Source organism: Epinephelus lanceolatus, chromosome 14 (genome assembly GCF_041903045.1).
Source record: "Epinephelus lanceolatus isolate andai-2023 chromosome 14, ASM4190304v1, whole genome shotgun sequence".
NCBI classification, from domain to species: domain Eukaryota; kingdom Metazoa; phylum Chordata; class Actinopteri; order Perciformes; family Serranidae; genus Epinephelus; species Epinephelus lanceolatus.
Window position 1 is genome coordinate 3,405,777 of NC_135747.1, and position 26,774 is coordinate 3,432,550.

The following is a 26,774-nucleotide window of genomic DNA, read 5'->3' on the forward strand; positions in this document are numbered from 1 at the left end:
ACTCTTTTTTTAAAGCAACTTTATTGATAACGCAGAAGATACGTACAAATTGGATTTGGGGAGAAGTTTGCCTAGAGCGCTTTTCTGCCAGAAAGAGATTTGTTGGTTACGGTGAGGGTAAGAGTGGTTTGGGTTGAAATGAACATCAACAGATGTATGCCAGAGAGAGCTCTAGTACACAGACAGCTGTACCGAAGTGTTGTCTCAGCTTCAGCTTGTAACATAGCCCTAAATGTTTTTTCCTTATTAAAAAGCTCAAAATAAAGTTTATGAAAAAAACAACTCATTACATAGCTGATAACAAGAAACAAGGCTGTTAGTCAGAGATGTCCACAGATTTGTTGTCCCTCCGCCCTCTTTGGTTGAAGCGCCAATAGAGACTAAACAACTGCGTCAACTTCGATCCAGCTGTAACTTTCACTTTCACTTCACGGCACTTGGACGGGAAAATAAACCATCAGCGACATATAGAACAGCTAGTAAAGGGTTTATGGTCAGGATAGACTCTATCTAACTGCATTTACCTGTCTTCTTTATTAACTGAGTTTCGTTTTCGTCCGTCAGGTCATGGCTGACATCTGCAATAACCGCCCGATAAATGGCAAGGTAAGGATTAGTCTATTGAAGCTTTGAAAAGTGTGGTGGTTACTGATCGCGGAAGGACTGAGTGATCCAGTAGCCTAACTATAACAGCTGTTTCTTATTTTCAGATGGACGGTGGTGCGGAGGAGGAAGGAAGTGAATTAAAAGTGGCCAAGATGGAGCTCGAGAAATGGAAGGTAAGTAGTCATATCATGTCAACAGCTGACTGTTTCCTCAACAAAACCGTACAAGTCCCAGACGATCAAGTTCACCTTAAGTGTTTTATTTAAGCCCTGACGTGAGTTGAGGCTGAACTCTGCATACACAGGTTTTCTCAGGGCAAAGTCTCAGATCATAACCTGGAAAAATAATTTGAGGTGTAGGCCTATACATTTCTGTTCAAAAAGCGGGGTAAATAACATACAGGTCTACTTTAGTATGTAGCCTACTCAGACCTTTCACCACCAGTGACACCAAGGACACTAAATATTGTTTATTTATTTTAATAAGGTAGGCCACTATATTTTACAGTAGGCCTTTCATATAAATAACAAATGTGATATGTTGAGTCCATATTGGTGCTTCAACCAAAGAGGGCGGAGGGACAGCAAATCTGTAGACATCTCTGACTGATAGCTTTGCTTCTCATCATCAGCTGTGTTGATTTGTTTAATTAACTTTATTTTGAGCTTTTAAGATACAGTGTGAACAGAAACACATCTGAACAGAATAATGCACATACAAACGGTCCACTGAAAAAACTAAAAGCAGCACCAAACAGAAAAAGGCAACAAAAGTAAGACAAATGTAGTATAAATTAAAATTAAAATAAAGACGCAAGTGGATGTGACAAAAGGCTTACTTGAGAATGTTGAAGATAGTGCATTTATTTATTGTTTTGAAAGCTTTTTTGTTTTGTTAGGAAGAAATCGTTAACAAGTATTGGTCCATCTCCTTCATAAATACAAGAAAAACTTTTGTTTGTAAATTTACATTTGTGAATGTGATATTTGGTGAGAAGAAAAATTTAGGGATGCACGATAATATTGGTATGTCATCGGTATCGGTCAATATAGGCTTTAAAATGAACTATCAGAATAAGCCAACATGCCTTTTCTTAATTTGCACAATGAATGAATATTACATACATTGAAAAGTATTGGATTTCATGTCTTTTCTTCATGTCATTTGATTAATAAGGAAAACATCATTAATCTTATTCTTTCTGTAATCTTTATTACAGTAATCATAGTACCCAGATATAATATTTCTATAGTAAATAGTAAAATCTGATGTAATGTTGTCAGCTATAGATTTAGCAATATGTTTTCACAGCACATATGTAGAATTACAGAACCAAAATAAATGGGAGTACGTTTTGGGATATAATTCACAAAAAGAGAAATTTACGTCAGTGTCACCCTTTAACTTCTTTAAGACATGTTTTGCTGGATAAAATCCGTGTATTGCTTTAAATGACATCCTTTACCTTGATTTATTAGGAGAAACTTCTGTGTTAAGGACCAAACTTTCATCCAGTCGATGTCACTAACAAAATGACTCCAATGAAATGTTGCTGCAGGAATACAAAACCACATTATCCTGAAACAAAGCCCTTATTTTGGACTTCATACCTTTATTAAAAGAAAAACCGACTTTACCCAATGGAGACTGAATTGGCTCAGGGAGTGACACTGTCAAAGGTGAAGAGTGGTGGGATAGCGTCAAAAACAATCAACAACTCTCTTGGGGTCATTGGTATATTGTATCTGGCGAGAAATTGTGAATAGTTGTATGGAAGCCCTTCTTTATAAAACAACTGCCATACTAACAAAATACCATTGTTGAACCGCTTATCATAAAATAATGACTTGTTCTTATATAAAATATTGCAGTTGTTATATATGTATGTATATGTAATATAACATGGCTGTGGAGAGAAATTGTGCTTGTAAATCAGTGCCCAAGCCAGGAGATCCTGTTGATGAAAACTAGAAAGTTTAAAAAGGGATATTTTGTATATAGTTACAGAGCACATTGAATTTAAGACCACCTAAATGCAAAAGGACATGATGAGAGATAAAATTCCAAAAAGTAGAAGAATTTTGTAGATACTGTTTGATGCAGTTTATTTTAAATGTGTTACTGAGGGAGCTGGAGTCTATAAAACTTAGCCCACCATTGTTGTTTGTATTGAGAATCACAGATTTTTGCATGTGGGTTTTATTTTTTCCATAAGAGGCTGCTTAGTACCCTATCAATAAATTCACATATTGAATTATCATCATATAGTGACTGAGCAGCATAGGTCAGACAAGACATACCTTCTGCCTTAGTGAGCAGAACTCTGCCCTTCAGAGACAGGTCCCTTTGCAACCAGTGACTGAGAATCTTTTGGGTCTTTTCAATAACTGGTTCAAAGTAAAACCTCCTCTAGATGTCATATCTGAAGTAATTTGGACCCCAAAATATATAATAGAGTTTCTTACTGAAATATTAGAGACTGGAGTCACTGAACATTTATTCACTGGTAATAAGTCACACTTTTTAAGATTAAGGAAGAGCCCAGGTGCCTTTCGAGAAGGATTGGATAGTGCTGATTGCCACTGAAATTTGGGAAGCCTCCTGTAGAAGGAGCTTTAGCTGACTAATAACTATTTCTTTGTTGGCAATAGAGATGTGTATTGGGTTAACTGGCAGGCCTGTTGTTGAGTGAGCTGTAGATACTGAGCTTGTGTTTTGAACTGGTGTTTTGATATATATGCTTTTTGGCTCAGGTCTCAGTAGGAAAAAGTCTTCATGTTGGTTCAATGGTTGCTGACAGACAGCTGCTCTCATGTATGCAAACCTACAACCCCATCAAATCTAAGTGTCTTGTGATTTTGTTTTTTTTTTTGAAAATTTAAATCAAATTGAATATTAAATAGTGTCAGTACTTTCAATGAATTCATCACATTGTGGGAAATGTGTTTGTGGGAAATCCCCTCTCCCTCCAACCCACCTCTACCTGGCTCTCTGCTTCCTGGATGGGTGGAGCCACAGAGTCTGTACAGGCAGCCGACTCACCTGTGGCAAATCCTGTAGAGAACAAAGAGCTGGCAAGCCTCATGTGGGTGCCTCATCCCTCTTATAGCTTCAGCTATGTGTATAAAATTTAAGTTCCCCTTTGTTTAAAGAGTGACGCAGAGATCAAAAATTCGCTGATGGTATGCCACTGTCGGTTCAGCGGCATAGGCCCATCCCTGGAGTGGCATGCTGTGAGTGGAGTGGCATGCTGTGAGTGGAGTGGTATGCTGTGAGTGCTCTCCTGACACATACCATTTCCTACCGGCAGATGCAGCTTAAAGTGATAAGCCATTTTTTGGACTAATGCATATACAAAAATAAATGCATAGGAGCTAGTTTTATGACAGTCAGTCAAAGTATTGATGATGAATAATAAATTATATGTCAAACGTATGCCTGGTTTTTGTCCACTGCATGGATTTTCACAAATATTATCAGTAGCCTATTAGTTACTTTGCTCTATATTTCTGTTATTGATTAATCAGACTGGCTTTGATTGCAGGGCTTAGTTAGCTAAGGATAACTCTGAAATTAGTTTTGGGCAGATCGCATAGACTTTTGTTACATGGGCAATGATAGAAGTGTATGAAACTCATTTACTGTCATTCAAAACCATAGAACATATCCCAACAACAGTACTGATGAGAGAAAATGATACATTCCCTTATTTACAGTGCTAGGTTGCGCTACATTGTGAATAAAGACAGAAATAAAAACATAATTTATGGCAGTAATTGTCATAAAAGTAGCTCATATTTATTTTTGCATATGCTTTAGTCCAAAAAATGGCTTATCACTTTCAAGGTGCATCTGCTGTTAGGAAATGGTGTGTCGATAGAACACTCGTGACATACAACTCCAGGGATCAACTTATGCCACTGAACCAACAATGGCATACCATTAGTCACTGATATTTGTGCTGCTGGGTTTAAATGCAATCATAGTAGCTCTAGTAGTTTATCTACTAATACTACTGATTTACTACTGTGTATTTACGGTACTGATAAGGTTCATTAGTGGAAAGTTACTTCATCATGCCTAAGTTTACACCGTGATTATGTTAGTTAAAGGTATACTGTGCAGGACTGTTGGTTACTGTTTGTAAACATGCTCACCAATGAAAGTGAAAGTAAAAATCAACCCCAAGATTCACTCTGCTTTGGCATCTTGGCTTGCTATTTTTGTGTTTTTTTCAGTGCTGTGTCTCTTGGATACCTGCTGCTTACAGTCTGGCACCTGGTCGTTTCCTTATTGTAAAGCCCCGCCCTCACCTGAGCACTGTGGGGGTACGCGCCCATAAACATCCCGAACACAGAAAATAGGAAGAAAAGGAGAAACTCCAGCAGAGGGCTGAGTCTCCGCAGATAAATACACCACCAAAGTATAAAACTATTTCAGAAAATACATATAGAATAAAACTATACACATAATAAAAATGTCATGTGTCTGAATAGTTTTGTTCAAAACCAATATTACAAACATTGCAACATTTGTTAAGTGTTATGTAACTCTGTGGTTTAGGGGTTACTGTTCAATTCTAAAACTGTTCAAAACTGTTAATTTCAATGCCTGATCATGGCTGTGCAAACGCAAAATTGCAAAAAAAATGCAACATAATTAAAAGCTGCAATAATACAATGATAACAACCTAATCTCCTCAAACAAGTACTTCCTCATTTACTCTGCCTTATCTGGTTACAATTGCTAAAACTGTCAAATTTGTATGTTATATCAAACTTAAGATGTTATTGAGCATAAGTAAACAAGCTACAACCATAAAATTTAATCAGGTTCTGTACCTTGTCAAATTTTGTGTTGGGTTAAGCTGCGGACTGACCTGGCAGAGCTGGCTGTCATCTTGTTTTACATGGATTATTATGTTGTGCTTTTGCAACCACGACGTGGCACAAAAAAAGTTTCCACAAATGAGGACAACAGGTGTAAGTTAAGCAAAATTAAGTATAAGGTGTGACAAACCTTATATGTAATATCTTCATATGAGGGGATTATAAGGTCTCAGGAGTAAAGTTGTGAAGTTAAATGGCTTGTGTTGGACTATGCTTGCTTATTGAAATTGAGAACTATTATCATCACATACATTTCTTGATTTTCTCCTCTCCCTTCATGTATGCCAGCTAGCTGAAATTATGTTTGACAAGAGTTTGAATCTGTCAGGTTTAAAAACACCAAATAGGTTTGGCAAGATGTGTCCTTGAAAAGTAATGGAAAAGTTTTGAAATGTTGTCCATGAAAATGTGTGGGAACGCTGCACTATGCTGGAATAAAAGGTTGGACTGGAACCCTGGCTTTTGCTCCTGTGTCTGAACAGACAAGCTACTGAGTTGTTAATGGTCCTTGACTCAGACTATCCTAAGACAGAAATCAGTATTCATTCAACCAAATATTCTTCAGTGTTTCCTATGTGCAAGTCACCACTCAATTTATTTTGTTTTGTTCTTAAATTCAGTGACTTTTTTTTATCTCTTTCATCCCTCTGGTGGAATTAATTCTTGCAGATAATTAGATTTTATTTGTCTAGCTTAAGATATCTGTCTCTCAGATTTCTGCCTCCACAATATAATTAAGATGTATGGAATTTAGTTTGAGGTGTTTACAGTATAAAAATGCATTTAAAACTCCAACAGCAACTTTCTATAAATGGCGCCCCTGCTAATGTGGTAATCCGCCACATCTGAAACTGGAACTATTGTCTCCTGTTAGAAACAGCCTCTATGCAAACTGTCCACAGGTCTCTCATAGTCTCTCTGTGTCTTTAAGACTCAAGCAGAGAAAGCTGATGATGTCAAAGCCAGGCTGATACTGGAAAAACTGGAAGAAGATGAAGCCAAGACAAAGGCCCAGCAGGAGATGATTGCTTGTGTTAAAAAGCAAGAGGAGTGTCAGAAGGAATTCACTCAGAGCATGGACACAGTGCAGGTACAGATACTGTCATCTCTGTAACATCTGCATGCTGCTGAGAGAAGACCGTAACAAACATCTCTCAACATTTTTTCACTTGATCATTTCACACAGGAGGAAATCCTGAAGCTTGGTAAGCGCAGACAGGATTTGCTGGACAAAGTAAAGAGATGTCAAGCTGAATTAGAGGCCAAGAGGGTTGAGTCCACCCAACTGAAGCAGAAATTTAAGGTGGGAATGAAGAAAGTCTAAAGAACTGTCTACCAGCTCAAACTGGTCTTCCCTAACTACACCAGCATGTCACTGTATCCATTTAAACATACTGATTAGTAACAGTGCATCCTATTAATATAACAATACATTGACATATCCATATCTAGCAAGAAAACTATAGCATGAATAAAAAGATAGAACATAACATTTATTAAGAAACAGATATAACTGTTCTGTAATTCAGTGTGTTGTGTTCTTCCACCTGTCCAGATCTATGCCCAGATTCCAGACACAGAAGTGAAGTTCAGCCGTCAGAATAAAGAGGAGGGGGATGATGACAGTCAGCCAATCACAGGAGTGTTTGCCATCAGCCAGAGACCCACTGTGCTTCTGCAGGGAGGACAGGCACTCATCACCTTTGAAGAAGAGAAAGGTACACATGACTTTATCCACTCCTCTGTGTAACAGACTGGAATATGATAAGTAGCTGACTTTTCATTTGTATTTTAATATTGATAAACCCAGAAATAATGGATATTAACTATTTGTGTTCTGGGCTGAGTGGCTGTGACAAATATGCTCACATTAGGTGGCAACATTGTCACTTACCCACATGCACATGGGAGAAGAAGCAGCAATTTAACAAAGCTTTAACATGTTCTTAAGTATATGGTCACCAAAGCTAGGCAATTAAACACCAGAAGAAGAAGGAGAGGATGACGAAGAGCAAAAGGAAGAAAAGAAGGATGACAAATAACAAATCCATGAGGATCCATCACTAGAACTTTCTGGGTCAAGAAATATCAATAATCCTTGGAATATCTTGGAAATCACGTGTTTCTAACACACAGCACAATGTCTGAGGAGGCAAAAGCACGTTTAATCTGCACCATCCACGACTTAAACTCACAGACACCAATGGCAAGTTGTAATCAAGCTGAGCTATGTCACCAGTGTAGAATATAGAAGTGAATTCACACTATGATACAGCCAACCACCAGGGTGCAGCATAACAGCTGTATGTGTATTTACAAGCACATTTCAAACGAGTGTCAAAAAATATAAAGACAAATTTCGTCTGTAACCATCTTAAGCACTCAGCCTGCGGCCTTGTGCCTACAACCGAATCACAGCTGTGCTGATAGACAGTACAACAGCACTCCCTCTCGTGTGATTGCGATATAAATGATTAATCGTCTTTTTTCAACTGCTAATTATATATGTTTAAGCAAATGCGATGGAGTTTTTAATCTGTTCTCAAACCAGTAATTTTTATTGCAGCAACATGTATCTAGTGGACTGAAAAAAAGCAATTGATTTATTATTCTAGTAGCCTTCCAAACGTTTAATTTGTACTTGTAATATTGATAATTTATATTATAATGAAAAATGATACTTGGCATATGGTGGTGTATCAATGTAATATTGCCACACAAATATAATGCAATATTATGCTGTGTCAATGGCATGAAGTAGTTAAAGATGGAACATACTTTTCAACATTTTAAGCAAGATTACTGTATTATTTTTTGTTTTGTACAATTTTAGAATGAAAAAAAGAAAGGAGGACTATGCAGTTAAGTTTGAAAACATCAAGACATTTGAGCTCTCAGGCAACTTTTACCAGGGTCTCAGACCTTGATGAGCTTGTAAGGGCTCTGGCTTGTTCACAGTCATCTTTAGGAAAGGCCAGGTGATGCAAATTTTAAAGCTTTACAAATACTCTGACTCCTGAAACCTTGTCCCAACAATTGGCAGCCATTTGCTCTTCTAAACAGCTGCCTAGCACTCTGAAAACTTAAATAACTGATGCCCACAAAGCAGGAGAGGGTTATAAGAAGATAGCAAAGTGTTTTCAGGTAGCTGTTTCCTCACTTCATAATGTTATTAAGAAATAGCAGTTAACGGGAACTGTGGAGGTCAAGTTGAGGTCCAGAAGACCAAGAAAACTTTAGGTTACCAGGGTAACCCCAGTTCTCTGATAACTGAGTGAGGCATCGCACTATGGGAAGCGCCTTCAGGCGTGACCGATCATGGAAGCTCCAATAACACCATGTCTGTCGGGAGACAGACCAATCATCTTGAGTTCCACAGGCCAGCCCGTCCCCCTTTATAAATGTCTGCAGCATCCCGCCTGTCATTCTCAAGCGTATTTCTTCCACGTACCCCACATTATGCAAGTAGGGCAGAGAACCGGGGTTACCCAGGTAACTTAAAGTTCTCTTTCAAACCTTGCTCAGTATCTCACTATGGCAGATGTGGCCCACTCCTGATTTACATGTTCCGAAGCCCCTTACACCTTGACCCACACTGGTCGACACCACAAGCCCTCCCCTAGGGCTAGCACACAGTTAACCTGAAACCACACTCAGGACTGAGTGAGCCAGTGAAGGTGCAGTCACGTCCAGGCAGTAAAACCGAATAAACGTGTGGGGGGGATGCCCAACTAGCAGCAGCACAGATGTCACTCACAGAAACGCCCCTGAACAGGGCCCGTGAGGTGGCCATACCCCTGGTGGAGTGAGCTCGCAGGCTCTCCGGGGGCTGTAGTCCACAACTCTCATAAGCCAGAATTATAGCCTCCACCACCCAGTGAGACAGGCGCTGGCAAGTCAGAGCCCTTTCTCTATGAGAAGGGGCCCAAGATACAAAGAGCTGGTTACTCTTCGTAAAGACCTTAGTCCTGTCCATGTAGATGCATAACGCTCTGATAGGACATAGCGAGTTAAGCTGCCTCTCCCTCTGTCCCGCAAAAGGCGGTGGGTGAAAAGCAAGCAGCTCCAGTGTGGGGCAGCTGTAGGAAGATTCACTAACCTTAGGTACAAAAGCCGGATTAGGATGCAATTTCACCTTCCCATAGTCAGGGTTAAAATGTAGACAGGATGGGTGCACAGACAACGCATGTAACTCACTTATCTGTTTGGCTGACGTCAGTGCCAGCAACAGGATAGCCAGCAACAGGATACAGGGAGAGCAACTTTAAGTCAACACAGTCTAGGGACTAGAAATGCAACCCTGAGAGCGCCTCCAGAACAGTAGGCAAGTCCCATGACGGAACTAAAGGTTTGCATGCAGGCCGCAGCCGGCGGGCACCCTTCATAAATGTCCTTTTCAGGGAATGCTTTCCCACCGGCACATTCCCAAAACCCACATGGCAGGCCGAAATAGCAGCTAAATAAACCTTAATGGTGGAAAAAGCTTTACCTACAGGAAGCATAATGTATCTCGCACAGAACACTCAAATGAACATATGGTTCTGGCCTCACACCAACTCTCAAATACATGCCATTTATTATCGTATAATGAACGTGTGGACGGTGCTCTCGCGCTCTGAATAGTCTCAGTCACCCTTAACGGGAGACCCGACTGATGTAAATTTAACCTCTCACGTACCAAGCCCAGAGAGCCAGTCGCGTGGGATGTGGGTGAAAAATCTGTCCGTGCGCCTGTGAAACTAGGGGCCCTATTTAGATGGTCTAAAACGCAAAGCACCAGGCGTGCAGCGCCTCCCTTTAAAAGAGGCGCGATTGGAGCGCATGGCGGAGAGCTAGTTAGATGGCGGACCTACCAACTGGAAAGAGTGAGCGTTTTACAGCTGAGGAGATGATAAATGTATCTCTATATGGACTGTCCCGTCACATCTGATGTCAGATCAAAGGGGATTGGCACCGTTTGGCACGCGTAATAGAAACCGAAACTGATTTGATTAACACAGCTGCAAACTAATAAGTTCACATCCCTCTCAGCCAACCACAAACAGCCATAGCATCAGATAGGGAGTATATATTCAGCATCTGTCATCTTAGAAATGTCAAAAGAAAAGAAACAGAGTGAGACTGCGAGAGAGAAAGAGAGAGCGCGCGCGCACGAGAGAAACGCTGTCAACAAATTGTAAATTATTCAATTTATTTTATTTTAACCCGGGAGGTTAGAGAGCCCAGCTCCCTCTCCAGCATCCTGAACCCCCTCGCCTGAAGGTGCAGGAAAGCCTGGTCCCGTGGCTGCACCCGGGCCCATCTGGTCTGGCTGCGCGCTGGCTGCGGAGCTGGGGTCATCCTCCTCCTCCTGATGATCTTCAGTTTTACGTTCTAAAAGCTTTTTTTTTTTTTTTTTTTTTTTCTCACATATACATTTGTACTTGTAGGGCTATAAGTTTACGTTTTTAGTTCACAGAAGCTGGTTATTGTTGTGTTTATGTCAAAATAAAGTTTATCAAACGTTTTCACATCTTTGATTTTGTGATTTACATGCCAAAATGATCACAATTCAATTGGGAAAGACAAGTTCATTTTACAGGCTATGCATCATCAGCCCGTGGAGGTCTGCTCGCAGTTCCGTATATTCGGATACTGCTGGACCTCCCGGATTATGATGATCATTATTACTGCGATTAGATCATTCTGATTAATGACTGACCATTAAGACGTGTTTCTGATAAATATTTTAATGTGCACAATAATAACCTTTCACATTGTAATCATATTTTTATTTGTTATCTTTTGCATATCTGTGACTGCTCCGTGTGTGTCTGAGCAGAGTGCACGCGCGTTGTGCACCCGCCTAGAGACGCATATTACTAACTTGTTTAACAGTGAAATAGCATCCCTTGTCACCGTCTTCCTCATAACCACCATTCCCAGGGGGATGCTGGTGGTGAACACGCCCCGGTCTCTCCAATGACGGAGAGCCAGAACGCTTCGGGGGAAACCCTTACCATACAACTGAGATGACGTCGTACATCCAGGTGTAAGGAGGACACCCAGCGCTGGAAATCTCTCATTCTCAACAACCCCTGAGGAACGACTGAAATGACCGAGGCCATCAGCCCTGTCATGCGGAGACAGGCTCGCAACAAGACCAAGTTTCCCCGAAGAAACAGAGCCAAGTGACAGTGAAAATTTTCCTCTCGAACTTGTGACAGAAAAGCCCGAAAAGAAACAGAATTTATTTTGAGGCCCAAATACTCTGTATTCTGAGTGGGAGACAAGATGCTCTTTGCGTGATTTACACAAGCCCAGGCTGGAGAGCCTGCTTAACAGCGCCTTGGGTGTCTCTCTCCGCTTCCACTCTCCTGCTCGCACAGAGGAGAAAATCGTCCAAATATGCGAACACTCTGATACCCACGGCTTGCATAGGGTTTAGAGCTGCTTCCACACACTTGCTGAAGACCCTTGGGACGAGTGACAGCCCGAATGGCAGGGTCTGATACTCGTAGGCTACGCCCTGGAAAGTGAATCTGAGATATTTTCTGTGCGCTGGATATACACTTATGTGAAAATCAGCATCCTGCAGATCTACTGATGTGAACCAGTAGTTTGGTCCAATCAAGTGGAAGAGAACATTGTGTGTGAGTAGGCTGACCAAACATCCTCTTTTGCCCGGACATGTCCACTTTTGACATCCTGTCCGGGGCATCCGGGGGGTGTTTATAAATTGATGATAATGTCGGCTTTTCCTTGTGTGTGTGTGTGTGTGTGTTAGAGTGCGGCACGGGCCGCATATTTCTGTCAGAAACCGAACCGAGCCCGACATTATGTAATGACTAAAGCACTGAGTTTGTGTCACGCAGTTGTTATGGTTACAAGCTATTTAACAGGCTGGGCGTGCACTGTGGGTGCTCCGCGGAGAGGGAGACCTCCATGTTTGAGACGGGAGCGGGCGGCGGGAGGTCCGAGGCTTCCAGCGAGGGGAGAGGTAGAAACAAACAGCCAATGTGTGTGTGTGTTGTGTTCAGGTGTTGTCACGTAAATAACAGTCCCCAAGCAATAAACAAGACAGACAATAGGATTTTATTTATATTTACACTACATTTTCACTGAAAGCTGACCAAATCCGACCCGAGCCCGAATATAATTTATAGATTTTTGACCGAACCCACCAATAACCACCATTCCTAAGTTGACTGCCTCTTCTTCCCGTCCGGCGGGCAAGAGGAGCGGTTATGCCTCATAGCGGGGATGGCTGCGGCAGTAGCAAAACTTTTTGCCCCACTGTTTCTGACTCTGACCACCGCGCTGGTGAGGCGGCAGCTGCTCAGGTGTCTGGAAACGGGGACCTTTGAATCTCCCGCTGTGTACCCTCGCTGCCACAGCCACAAAGCCTGGGCGAGCTGGCGGTAGTAGGCGAGGTGCTGCTTTATGGGGAAGGCAGAGATCGAAAGCCTCCCCCTGCTTCTTTCTCAGGTTGCTAGCCTGCTTCATAGAGGTTACAGCCTCCCCAAATAAACCCTTTGCCCGTGACTGGTCAACTGGGGAATCCATTATGACCTGCTTATCTTGGTCCGGCAGGCTGGAGAGATTTAGCCACAGCGATCTCTCCCCCGCCACGGCCAGGCCCATGATGCAACTACATCCTCTTCATCCTCACTGCCACAGTCCTCTGAGTTGAGGAGTTGGCTGAATAGAGGGGGAAACTCTGTCCTCCATCCTCTCTCCCCAGCTACCGCTAGCTGCAGCGGGCTTCTCTCTGGGCTTCACCGCAGTGTAGGAGAGGCAAGGATTGGCTTTTGAAGTTGCCGACACTCTCAAGCGGGTCATGCTTTAGGCTTGTGTTGCAGCCAGTGGCACAGGGAACATTTCCCTTGAGGAGGGAAGAATGGATTCAGTTATATTCCAGCAAATTCTGTAAGCAAACATCACACCATCTGTAAAAAAGTTCTACAATAGGACAATGATCCTAAATACACCTCCAAATCCCCTATGGACTACCTCCAGAGGTGCTGGCTGAAGGTTTTGACATGGCCCTCACAGTCCCCTGACCTGAACATCATTAAAAATCTGTGGATAGACCTCAAAAGAGCAGTGCATGCAAGACAGGCTAAGAATCTCACAGAACTAGAAGCCTTTTGCAGGAAGAATTGGTGAAAATCCCCCAAACAAGACTCTTCGCTAGATATAAAAAAGTGTTTAGAAGCTGTGATACTTGCCAAGGGGGGTGCTACTTAGTACTGACCATGCAGGGTGCCCAAACTTTTGCATCAGGCCCTTTTCCTTTATTTAGTTATAACTGTAAGAGATTGAAATTAAAAAGTCATCTTACTTAACATATTGAAGAAATTTGCATCTACTTCTTCTGCAGTACATATTATGTAAAGAACTATGTATGTGTTATGTGTTTTGTGTTTCCAGTGGCCTCGCAGATCCTGAAGATTGCCAAGTGTACTGTGTCTTGTGAGAACATGACTTTGGATGTGAAACCAAAAAGAATAACCATGGATCCTGCTGTAAAGTTTGAGGTACATTTTGATATAGTGACAGTGCTTTTTCATTTTCAGTATGGCTACATAACACTCACACACACACACACACACACACACACACACGCACAAGTGGTTGAATATGTTTTGGCTAGACAGCCGCAGCTGTTGCAGGCAGGACTCATCCTGTTTGAAGAGGAGAAAGCTCCATGACTTACTGTGATAGGCTGTAATATAAAGTAGCTGACGTCTTCATCTGAGGTAGTTCAGGTGCAGTAGCCTTGATGAGCCAATCCAGGCAGCACCTATGGTAGAGATAAAATTGCCCATAACAGGGCATGCACAGGCTTACATAGAACCACATGATGATGATGATGATGATGATGATGATGATAATGATGATACTCTCATTACAGATCAAGTCCGAAATGTTTCTTGCCTCACACTAGCTCCATTTGCAATATCAAAAGGACAAACATTTAAGACAGAAAAGAAAGAGCCAAACATTTAACAAGATCAAAGAACTGGGACTCAGGTCCATATTTAGTTTTAGAATTGACTGGTGCACAAATGAGAGCTTCAGTCTAAACTTATTAAAATGATTTGATGGCAACGATTTCTGTTCACTGTTCAGGACATGAGTAGAGTCAGAGACCATGTTGTTGGCCAGCCTTAATATTGTATAATGTGTTATGTTAGGCTGATTAATAGAGTTTGTCCAGGGTTTGACCTTAAACCTTTAAGCAGATTTTCATTAGATGGAGCAGTACAACACTCATAATCACACAGGAGTGAAAAACAAAAGAAGAATTTTTCTACTCTGCCCCAAAAGGCTTAAGGCAGCAGAGAAAAATAAATTCTTAGTTTTGTCCTTTTGCAGACAGATTCAGTGTGGTCCTTCCAAGATAACAAATGTTCTGTCATCACCCTCAGGTATTTGTAGGAAAATAACAGATTTTTTATGCCTCTGTGTCAATGGACAGACAGAACTTCACACAAATGTCTAGTAGGATAAAATAATGATGTTTTATATTCAAAAGGTCAAAGGTCAACTTCACTGTGACATTATAATGTTCTGCATAAAACACTTTTCAGGCCATAATTCAATGTCATATCTCAGGAACAGAAGGGGAGATATTTGGTTGAGTTGGTGACACTAATCTTGTGTGTCCACCTTGAAACTGTGCTGATTGTATAGATCTTGATGCTCTTGATAGATGTGATCCTGATAGATGTTTGTGACACATCCATGTTTTCAAGGACATGGATGTCTTGTACACGGAGTCATACAACCACTGGGCGGTAATACTAGTTTTACTATGGTTAACAATATAAATGTTACGACAGTCGGTGAACTATCCCTGGTTTCTTTGTGTTAATCTCAAGGGCACTGTTATCGCTTCACTGTATCATTTAGTTTATGCTGTGTTGGTGCAGCCCAGGCCTGCCCACGTCACCTATCAGAGATATTAAAGCTGTACCATCTGAGTACAGTAGAATGTATTGATTTGGTATGAATGTACGACAGATACATCACATTATTGATCATATCAAATTCCGCACATGTGTAGCAATCATGCTACAGTAATTGACTGTACTTCCAGATCTGAGAGTTGTTGCACATCAACAAGAGACAAACAGAATTCAACTAAAAAGCAACATCATTGAACCCCTGGAAATTTGCATTTCCATTTCCACATAAAATCTGTCAGAAATGACAGTGTTATGGGTAAATGACTTCATTGCACAAGTTTGACCTTCTTGCTCCCATCATTTGCCTCCTTTTATTCAGTATGTTTCCTGACTTATGTGGCTCACAGCAGATCCAGTCCGATGTGTCAGTACTTTTTTTTTTTTATCTATTTATAGCAGTAAATCAGTGATCAGAATAGTTGCCAAATTTACATGACTTAAATTCAATCACTGATCTTTTTGCTTTTTCAGCAGCAGGGAAGACTTTTGTTGCTCCATTGCTTTCATAGTGGACATGTACAACACATGTCCTAACCAGCTCTTCATCAAATCTTATTTAGTGGGAATTTGATGGATTCAGTTTCATTTTCCCCAAGAAACTGACTACATGAAGTCAGAGGACACCTCAACTAATTTCCCAGTATCAATACTGACATACAGAACAATGGTGCTGTATGTGTCATACTGTTATTCAGCTACATATTGTACATATGGTCTATTCACATTGCATTGATAAGTATTTTTTTTTTGCAGTGACCATTGAAGACTTACCTGTAATCAGTATGTGCCTTCATCGATGTAGGTCCACCTTGATGTTTCCAGAAAGGAGCTCAAGCTTTCCAATGTCCCCCCCTCCATGCCAGAGGAGAGAATAAAGGACCGACTGGAAATGAGTTTCTCCAGGCCCAGCAGAGGAGGGGGAGAGGTGGAGAGTGTGGAGTACGACAAGAACACTGGGACCGGACAGATCACCTTCCTTCTCCCTGGAGGTACAACTCTGGGCCACATTTACTAAAATAACGGTGCAGTTCTCAGTGAATTTGCAGCCACAGTCTGTGTGTATTTAGCACCTGATTAGGTTCATTAGATAGACAGCTCCTGGACTAAGCCAGGGATTAACTCCTCAGGGCTCAGTAGGGAAAGTTCAGCAGTGGGATTTGTCTGAGGTCACCAAGCACATAAGGAAGTGACCATTCCAAAACATCTACTTCTTCTGCAGATCAATTTCAATCAAGGTAACAGTTACTCATAAAATGACTTTGATTATTAAAATATGTGAGTAAAATTGTAATAAATAATTAAATAACAGTCAAGCATAGTTAGAATAGAAATGATAAAGTAGGGAAAGGGGTGCAAAATATAACCTTTATTTAACTAGGAAGTCACATTAAGACTGAAACCTCTTTTGCAAGTGAGATAAAGCCAAGACAGGATCCAACACAAGCAGGACAACAACAGCAAATCACCAAAACAACAATAGCTATGTCAAAATACATGACATAATAAAGTGCATTAAAAAGGCAGCAATATTCAAGCAATATAGCATTAGAGTTTGTTCCTTAATTGAAGTAGCTGCAGCAAGCCATTACCAATTCCTTAATTCTAAATTTTAAATCATTTAAAGAGAAAAGGTTTTGGAGATAAGGGTCTCATTCCAGGGACAAGGACCGTAGGAGAAGAGACTTATGGCAAGAGGCAAGACATTTTAAACTGAAGCCATTTGTGTGACCTGAGATCATGACTGCTATGTAAAGATAGAAACTTACGTGAGTCGGACATTTACCTGAGATGATCTTATAGACTAGGATGTACCTGTGTTGTAACTTACGCAAAGTGATAGATGGTCATCCTACCATGCTGTATAAGGTACAATGATGGGTCCTGAAGCTAGATTTAGTCATACACCTCAGGGCTGAGTGATACGGGGGGTCAAGCTTGGACTAGGTGGACAAATATGTAAGACAAATATGTAAGTAGTATCGCCGAAATGAGTCAGAAATAGGCCAGCAACTAAGCTTTTTTGTGATGTCATAGAAAAAACAGGACTTTAGCCTGTGCAGAAAGTGAATTTCAGTTTCTTTGTGACATAGTCCATATGGTGTTTAAAACTGAGACTTTTGTCGAACCAAATTTCCAGGTATTTATAATTATCCACACATTGAATGGGGGCACCATCGAGAGTATTTATGGACAAGGTTGGAACCTTTGTATGAAAAAATAAACATCTAAGACTTCTAAAGCAATGCAAAGGGAGAGGGTTAGAGATTCAGCTCAGAGTGCAGCAGGTAACACCAAAAACACATCGTGCAGCTCGCTGCAATAAATTTAGCATAGCATTAGTTCAGGCAGGATAAAATGTCAAGCTCAACTCACATCCCAGCTACATCAGCTGATCTCAAGCAGCCCAATCAACTGATGGATCAGCTGACTGATGGAAGGCAGTCAGCTGATAGATCACGAGTCCTTTCTATCCAACCAATTGGCAAATCTCAATCAGGGTGCCCTATTTAAACTGCTTTAGCCTGCCTACTGTTGCTTCTTCCTCTGCAAGCTGCTTTGCAACCCGCCTCCACCCCAGCACCTCCTTTTCATGTTGTGTCTGACATATCAATGTTTTTTCTGTTCTTCATTGATGCTTGCTCTGTTTGCTCCCAGGGGTCTTTGCTGCTGCTTTCTCTGCCATAGGCTTTCCATGTAGGTGCATGAAAGGTCAGGGAAGTTTGCTCTCTCTGCCATAGGCTTTCCTCGTATGTGCATGGAAGGGCAGAGAGGTGTGCTCTCTCTCTCTCCACCTTAGGCTTTCCACGTAGTCACATGGAAGGGTGGAGAGGTGTGCTCTCTCCGTCTTAGGCATTCCATGTAGGCACATGGAAGAGCAGAGAGGTGTGCTCTCTCTACCTTAGGTTCTCCATGTAGGAACATGGAAGGGCAGAGAGGTGTGCTCTCTCCACCTTAGGCTTTCTGCGTTGGTCCTAGAAAAGGCAGAGAGGTCCCAGAACAGAGCCATATTGCCAAATATAATACTGCAAATGGAAATAAAGGTTTCTTTGACTAAAGTGGTCCTGACTGAATTACATTTTTCTGTAGCCAGGAGGTGTGTTTATGTGTTTTAGGCAGAAATAAATGATTCTTAACATGGTCAACATGTCACAGGAGTCACAGGACTCCGTTCACTGGCTGCAGGTATTCTCTGGCCACAAGGCTCAGAGCAGCAGCAGCTTACACAGACTGGGCTGTCACTCTCTTGGGTGTGTTTTGGGTGTAAGGGTGGAGATAGAGTGGTCACAGTAACACTGAGGTGAATGCAGCCAAACCAAAACTGTTAACATCTTATCAAATGGAGGAAGGAGTGCAGTAGCAGCGTGTACTGATTTCACAGTTCACTGATCACCTGCTGTTCATTTGCAGTTAGATCAAATATTATGTTGATTGATTCTTCCAATTTCTGTAAAATAAAGGAACAGTCATGTTTCTTTTACCACGACAATCTTCATTGTGGCTGGTGTAAATACCCTCAGCACTATGTTCATGCCTGATCTTCAGAGATAGAGAATTTTCCCTGTGAAACCAACCATCTTAAATCATGTGACCTTAGTAACTCCAGCAGAGTGAATAATTAGGCACCTATTTTTGGTGCCATCCCGGTGGTGAGACTTATCATTTGGCAGACATGTGTCTGCTGGAGGATGAGCGGGGAGGTCTGGGCACTGGCCACATGGAGGGAAGCCAAACACTTGGTTCTTTGAACACAAGTTTTGGTCAGATACAGAAATCTTCCAATGTTGTGTATTTCTCAAGGTGTAAGCTGTTTTAGATGTGGAAGATGCAGAATTGTCAGATCTGAAGAAACCCAATGGATCTTTTAATGCTAAATTGTGTGTGTGTGTGTGTGTGTGTGTGTGTGTGTGTGTGTAGTTGCTGAGAGGCTGGCACTGAGAGGAAGTTACCATGTGGATCTGGACTCTGAAGTGAACATGCAGGTTGGACCCAGTTACAAATACGAGCTGCGCAAGTTTCAGGTAAGATACAGTTGTTGTGGTTGTATACCACAGTAATATTCAGTCATTCGTAAATAATGCTCTCCACCACAACCACCATACAGCCTGCACTCTTCCCCTGCCCCCTGTTTTACTCACACAATTGAAAAGTGTCCTCCAATATGCTCAGTAGCACTCACTACACATGGGTGATACCAATCTTTTTTAATTAGATTTGACATCAGTACTTTTTGTTACAATTTAAACACTGGGGTGCAACGGAGTTTGATTCGATATGATACAGTGGTGTCACAATTTGGTATGTTTTCGATACACCAAAAAAGCGTCAATGCCAGAGAAATGTCCTTGTTTTTTTTTTTTTATTTCAAAGGAATGAAAACTAACATAATTTGGGATTTGTTTTTTGTATGAAGCAGGAATTACTGTCTGGCTGAAATGGGTTTGTTAAAGTCTGTGTTAAACAAAATCACTGATTTCTTTACTTTATTCATGTTCGAAAATACTGGTTGAAAACCTGAAAAGACTGAACTGTAGAGTGCTGAACTGTTAAGTTAGACTGTTGAATTGTTTTTCATCATATCTGTGTCCAGAATTTTTTGGGTGGCCCTAAAAGCATGCTTGATGACTCACTGGAGCCATCCCTAACATAACCCCTTCCCTAAAAACTACATCACTACTGACATTAGAGTGCATAGTATCTGTGTTGTTTCTTTTGGCCAATGTATGTGAACAGAGAGTTTGCCACGTCTCTGAGCTCTCTCAGTCTAATAAATATCTAAATAAATATTTCTGTTGAATGTCACAGTCATATTTACACAAGCTAAGTAGCCATTACTAACAGATCTTTCAGTCTTTCTGGTCAAATCGGCTACTTGGCCTGCCAGCAGTTACTGCTCACTGCTGTGGGTGTTTGCTTTGCGCCTTAGCCATGCTGCGGCTCTTGTTCCCTGGTTCGGATGGTGTGTGTGTGTGTGCTCTGACTGTGACTGTGTGTGTTGCTGGCTTAGGTGCCATATACATGCTGCATCTTTAACCACCTGGAAAATGCGAGGTTGGGCGCTGGGTGCTACTCTGTGCCATCTCTCAAGGGTATGGAGGCAGGTTGCGTCTAAAGGTTGCTGAGCGACAATAACGCCCACTCTATCACAGCCTACTTACAAGAAATCCTGAGTGTAGAGCCGATCTGCTTCCAGGTGCTGTATTAGGCCAGAAATCCAGATATAAAGCTCTGGCAGCCCTGCACTAAAATGATCAGGTTCTTCTCCATATTTACCACAGACTGATATTTACGGAAGAAGGGAAAGATATCTGTCAGCTGTGATTGCTGACTCACCATGACATGCAATGTGCACTGCTATGTTTCAAAAGTTGAACTCTGTTTATCTCAGGGCGCAGCTGTCACAGTGTGCACGTGTTCCCGAGAGCCTATTTTTCAGGGCACGACATCACTTTGGTGTCTACATTTAAAGGAGCTATATGTAAGAAATCTAAAGCAAATAGTCGTAAAATCCTCCTAATATGTCACAGAGACTAAGGAATAATGTTCATATAACATACTGATCTCACCGACAACAATAGTATGGCCAGAATATTCGCATTTAAAAAAAGATTTTTATGACTCGCAGCAGTATTTTGAATTTGAGTGCAGTAACCGTTTTGGCCACATTCTTACATACAGCGCCTTTAAAACATTGAATTTGAGGGTGCAAAAAAAAAAAAAGCTAAATGAGAGGCTATAGTTGTGTGTCGCTTTGGGGTGTGTGTGCTGTGCAGTTGTAGACTGTGTGTGCTGTTGGCTTAGCTGCTAAAGAGAGTCTGTGGCTGTGCAGCAGCTTGCGCTTCAGCTCAGGGGTCATGTATGTCACTGTGCCACTGGCTTAACTACGAAGGAGAGTGTGTCGCTGTGCAGTGGCTCGTTCTTTGGCTCAGTGTGTTTCTATCAACCATTCTTTCTCATCTCAAGAAATCTTATGCTAACTAGGACAAAACTTCACACAAATGTCTGATAGGATAAAATTATGAAGTGATGACTTTATATCCAAAAGGTCAAAGTTCAGCTTTAAAGTGATATCATAATGTTCTGCATTAAACACTTTTTCTGGCCATTACACAATGTCATATGTCAGGAGCAGAGGGGGAGACATTTGGTCAGATACTGAATTGGTCACTCTCATCTTGGGGGTCCACTTTGAAATTGTACTGATTGTATAGGTCTTCTGTGTTGTCAGGGGGACAATGTGTGTGAAGCATCCATGGTTTTACAGACATGGATGTAAACTGTAAGAGAAACTTGGAGGCATACAACCGTGGGGCAGTAATTCTAGTTTTTTATCATGAAACTGCTTTATTCTGCATTTTTTGCCTGGTTTAAATCACCAGGTAATATTAACAGTGTAATGTAAAAGAAATACACTGAAGTGTGTATCACTCACCTGTAATATCGGTTTGTCATTGGCATAAAAAACTGAAGCCACATTAAATCCTTTTAGTATCAAATGGTAATTGATCCGATCCAGATGAACAGCTGTGGTCAGTTTTACTTCGTGCCAGTGGTAACATAAGTATCCATCTCTTAATGTCACTCTGAATAAGAAAAAGTGTGCACAGAGTGATGACTAACCTGATATTGCTGATTCATTTCAGACATTCTGTGGCGCTCCAAGGCGTACCATCCTCCTGGATGACATCAAGGACAAGGAGGACGAGGAGGACCTGCAGGACCATCTGGAAATCCACTTCCAGAAGCCCAGCAACTATGGTGGTGAGATCGAGAGCATCAAGTACATCTCCAAGGGGAAGACTCTGCAAGCCTTTTTCTCTGAGGACTGACTTACCAGCAGGGGTCAAACCTACATCTGAATGAGCTCCTCCCCATCCTTTGGGAATCTGTCTGTCCTCTGTGATTGTTTGAAGTAGAAAATCATTTGTAATTTGTAATATGGTAGTAGCTATATGAAGAGATTATGAAGTATATTATGGAAATTTTACTTATTTGCTGTCCTGCCGAGAATGACATTAGAAGACATGGTGATATCTTGTCTGCATTGATGATATGTATTCTTATCATATGGTTAGGGTTGTTTTTGTGTGTGTGTGTGTGTGTGTGTGTGTGTGTGTGGGGGGGGGGGGGGGGGGGGGGGTGTTTCTCCAGAAACACAGAATGATAGTGAGTAAATGAAATGCATCCAATCACATCTGTTAAAAGAATGCATCATACCTAGCAACAGGGTCAACCACACCTCCTCACTGAGGTCAAAGTTTTTGTCTTTTTCTTGCTCAGAGTTCCTCTGAGAAATTTCCTGAATCACTCATGTTTAGGGTAAGGTAGGGTAATCACCTCATGATAAAAAAGCAGCCCTCTCATTTCTTTCAATGAGGCCAGTAACATCAAGGCAGCAGGGGTGCCAACACAGAGGGCTCTGGGAAATAAAGCCCCGTTTCCACCAAATGCTTTTGGTATAGTATTTTTGGAACCAAAAGTAACCCTTCAGACATGGTACCTAGACCCTAGATCTATTTAGTGTTTCCACAGTACTCTTAAATGTGGGCGGGGATGTTGTCACTCAGTGCTCCGTCCAGCACTCGCTGTATTTCCTCATCACCAGTGACACAGAGGGAAGTCTGCACCTCCTTGATCGTCCACAGAACGGGGTTGCACGCCGACATTTTCAGAACAAAATAGAACAGGCCAGAGTGGGAGTCTCTCTCGATGGGATATTAAAAATAGCGGGTTTGTGCATTTAGTTCTTCTCAGGCAAGTGCAGGGGTTATGTGTTGCCTGAGCCCACAGGAACAACGCTCCACATGGCTCCATGAAGCTCCACAACACTTTTTTTCCTCCAAGTGAGGATTCGAATATATGCAGTTCACATAATTTGGGTAAAATTAATACATATTTTTAAACAATTGAAGATCCCCTCATTACTAAAAGTGTATGTCATTGAAGAGAGAGAATAGAAACTAATGGAACGGTCAAAGTTGTCACATCAAATTTAAGGTGTGCTGATGGATTCACATCGTCACCTCATACATTGAGTAACATTACAAGTAAACGTTCCACCTTAAAAGTTGCTGACAGTCGGCCCAGGGAATTTAATAATTTTTTCTCAATCTGCATGCTGCTGCTAGAGGCAGCAAAACATTAATAATATAAAACTCTCCACAGTAAGAAAACAGTGGTCACATAAGCTTCAAAACCAGCCACAACTGAGCGCTGAGCAAGAGTGACCATCCTCTATTGACCAATCAATGGACTGCAGTGTTTCTAACTTTTAGTACCAGATCTGTGTGCTTGGTACCCCACTAGCGTGATGACCAATCATAGGGACAGTAAGGAACTGTTCCATTGGTACCATCCACAACTCTTTATGGTGGAAATGGAAAAAACGTGTACTGAGCTGAACTGAACTGAACCGGACTGCTTGATGGAAACGGGGCTGAAGCAGAACCAAACTATACTTCTGCTGCAATTAAACACAATGTCATCCAGCTAAACACTGCAGTGGCCAATCAGATACATGCAAGCAGATATTCTTGATAGAATACTTTGGAGCATGAACACTGTATTGATCGTTGTAACAAAGATAAAATAGTTGCCTCAGTGATTGTAAAATTCTCTCAGTAGCTATTATGAACTACTGTTCAAGGTGTTGTTACTATTCGGGAATTTCCCACTTCAGTACAATACCTTGAAAACTATTCATTTTCGATTCCATTTCGATGGCAGGGTTAGGGAAAATGATCATAGAGGGAGTTCAAGATAAATATAGCAAGGCTATAACATCATCAATTTATCATCAATTTCAATTTTCAATTTTATTTATAAGCCCAATATCACAAATCACAATTTGCCTCACAGGGCTTTACAGCATACGACATCCCTCTGTCCTTTGGACCCTCGCAGCGGATAAGGAAAAACTCCCCAAAAAACCCCTTTAACAGGAAAAAAAAAAAAAAAGCATTACTGAGAAGCATTACTTTCACAGATGTGTCAGTTACACTGGACTTCCTGGATCTGCTCCCACTGTCCCCTGTGCTGTTTGAAAGCAGGGCTGTTTTGGGTCTGAATTCCTGCCAACAGTTTTCTAGGCCAAAAGTCAGCATGGTTTAAACTTTTCTTGAACTATCGATCTGTTTCCTGTTTCTCTTCCACACTCTGCTCATTAAAAGTTATAATGCTCAATCAGTCACAGGAATTCTTTTTTTTTTTGGACTGTGGATACATCCATATAATAATAATAATAATAATAATAATAACAATAATAATAATAATAATAATAATAAACTTTATTTATATAGCACCTTTGATACAGGGAGGTGTAGCTCAAAGTGCTTTACGACAAAATAAAAACAGACAAATACAAAAAAAAACAAGTAAAAGCACTTTAAAATCAATCCTAAAAGATACTGGAAGCCAGTGAAGGTTGGCTAAAACTGGGGTGATATGCTCTCTCTTTCTTGTTCTAGTTAACAGCCTGGCAGCAGAGTTCTGAATTAATTGTAATTTGTCAATGGATTGCTTTGGAAGACCGGTGAAGAGAGCATTACAGTAGTCAAGTCTGCTTGAAATGAATGCATGTACCAGTTTTTCGGCATCTTGTTGGGATAGGAATGATCGCACCTTTGAAATATTTCGTAAGTGAAAAAAAGCTGTTTTGGTCACCTTCTTTATGTGAGATTTAAAATTTAGGTTTGAGTCAAGGATAACACCCAGGCTCGTGACTTCAAATTTAACCTGCATAGCCAAACTGCCAAGTTTGGAAAGAATTATCTCCCGTTTTGCTTGGGGACCAACTAATAAGATTTTGGTTTTGTCACCATTTAATTTAAGAAAATTGGTTTGCATCCACTTGTCTACTGCAGCCAATCCAGATGTTAGATGACAGATGGATTGGTCATCACTTGGGTCTAGTGAAATATATAGTTGGGTGTCATCTGCATAGCTGTGGAAATTGAGGTTATGTTCTCTGATGACGTCACCTAATGGAAGCATGTACAGTGAAAAAAGCAGAGGACCAAGGCAGCTACCCTGAGCAACACCAAACGGTAATTCATATATCCCTGTTACATGATCTCCCATAGTAACAAAAAACTTTCTTCGCGTTATATATGAGCGGAACCAATTTAAAACACACCCAGAGAGGCCAGCCCAGTTCTCAAGTCGGTCAATAAGAATATTGTGGTCTATGGTGTCAAAGGCAGCACTTATGTCTAGTAAGACTAGAATGGAGACCTTGTCAGCATCAGTGCTAGTTCTGAGATCACTGACAACTTTGGTGAGGGCTGTCTCAGTACTGTGATTTGCCCTGAACCCTGACTGAAACTTTTCGAAAATAATATTTTTGTTCAGGAAATAGATAATTTGGTTAAAGACAACTCTTTCTAGTATCTTACTTAAGAATGGGAGATTTGATATAGGCCTGTAGTTATTTAAAACATTAGCATCTAGGTTTGTTTTTTTCAGCAGAGGTTTTATAGCTGCAATTTTGAAAGATTCTGGAAACAACCGGTTTCAAGGGACATGTTAATAATCTTACCGACAGAGTGAAGCATACAGTTAAAACAATTCTTAAAAAGTATGGAGGGGACTGGGTCAAGACAGCATGTTGAAGTCTTACTCTCACTCACGAGCTTATGAAGTTCCTGATCAGAGATAGTAGTGAATTTCGATAGGCTTTCGAGATTTTTGTTGGGCCAATTAATGCTGTTGTCAGCATTTATGACAATAGTCGCTCTTATGGAGGTAATTTTGTCAGAAAAGAAGGTTGCAAATTCCTCACATCTAGTGGAGGACATTTGGTCCAGAATGTCATTGGCAGGGATAGAATTTAGTAACCAGTTTATATTTGAGAACAATGTTCTTGGATCATTGTTACTCTCAGTAATCAACTTGGAGAAATGAGCTCTTCTTGCAGAGTGTAAGGCACAGTTAAAAGATAATATTTGTTTCTTGTAAATATTACGATAGACCTCTAGACCAGTTTTCCTCCACTTTCTCTCCACTGCTCTACACAATCGCTTTCGCTCACGTGATATTTTATCTGATGTTCTCTTTCTTTCCCTGAGTGGCGCAACTGTATTTAAAATGTTAGTCAGGTTGGTATTGAAAAAGTCAACCATTTCATTTACTGGGCCATTTAAGTCAGTTTGGTTGGATACAGTAACCAACTCTGAGAATTTGCGCTGGGTTTCGATATCTAGTGACCTTTTGCGAACAAAAATTTCTTTGATGTTTGTGGGTGAAGGTAAAAGGGCATTAAAAATACACCAAAGTGATCAGAGAATGTGTAGTCAGTCACAGAGACATTAGCAATGTCTAAACCTCTTGA

General features: G+C 41.1%; 1 protein-coding gene across 1 annotated transcript; it reads left to right on the forward strand.

The window, feature by feature from the left end:
* The first annotated feature begins 382 nt into the window (after nucleotides 1-382).
* Nucleotides 383-24,625, forward strand: nmi (N-myc (and STAT) interactor). The gene is made up of 9 exons (XM_033616411.2): nucleotides 383-606; nucleotides 711-779; nucleotides 6,427-6,585; nucleotides 6,682-6,798; nucleotides 7,051-7,213; nucleotides 13,908-14,014; nucleotides 16,251-16,437; nucleotides 19,364-19,467; nucleotides 22,090-24,625. The coding sequence occupies exons 1-9, from the start codon at nucleotides 568-570 to the stop codon at nucleotides 22,273-22,275; spliced, it is 1,131 nt and encodes a 376-aa protein (XP_033472302.1). The 5' UTR covers nucleotides 383-567; the 3' UTR covers nucleotides 22,276-24,625.
* Nucleotides 24,626-26,774: the final 2,149 nt, after the last annotated feature.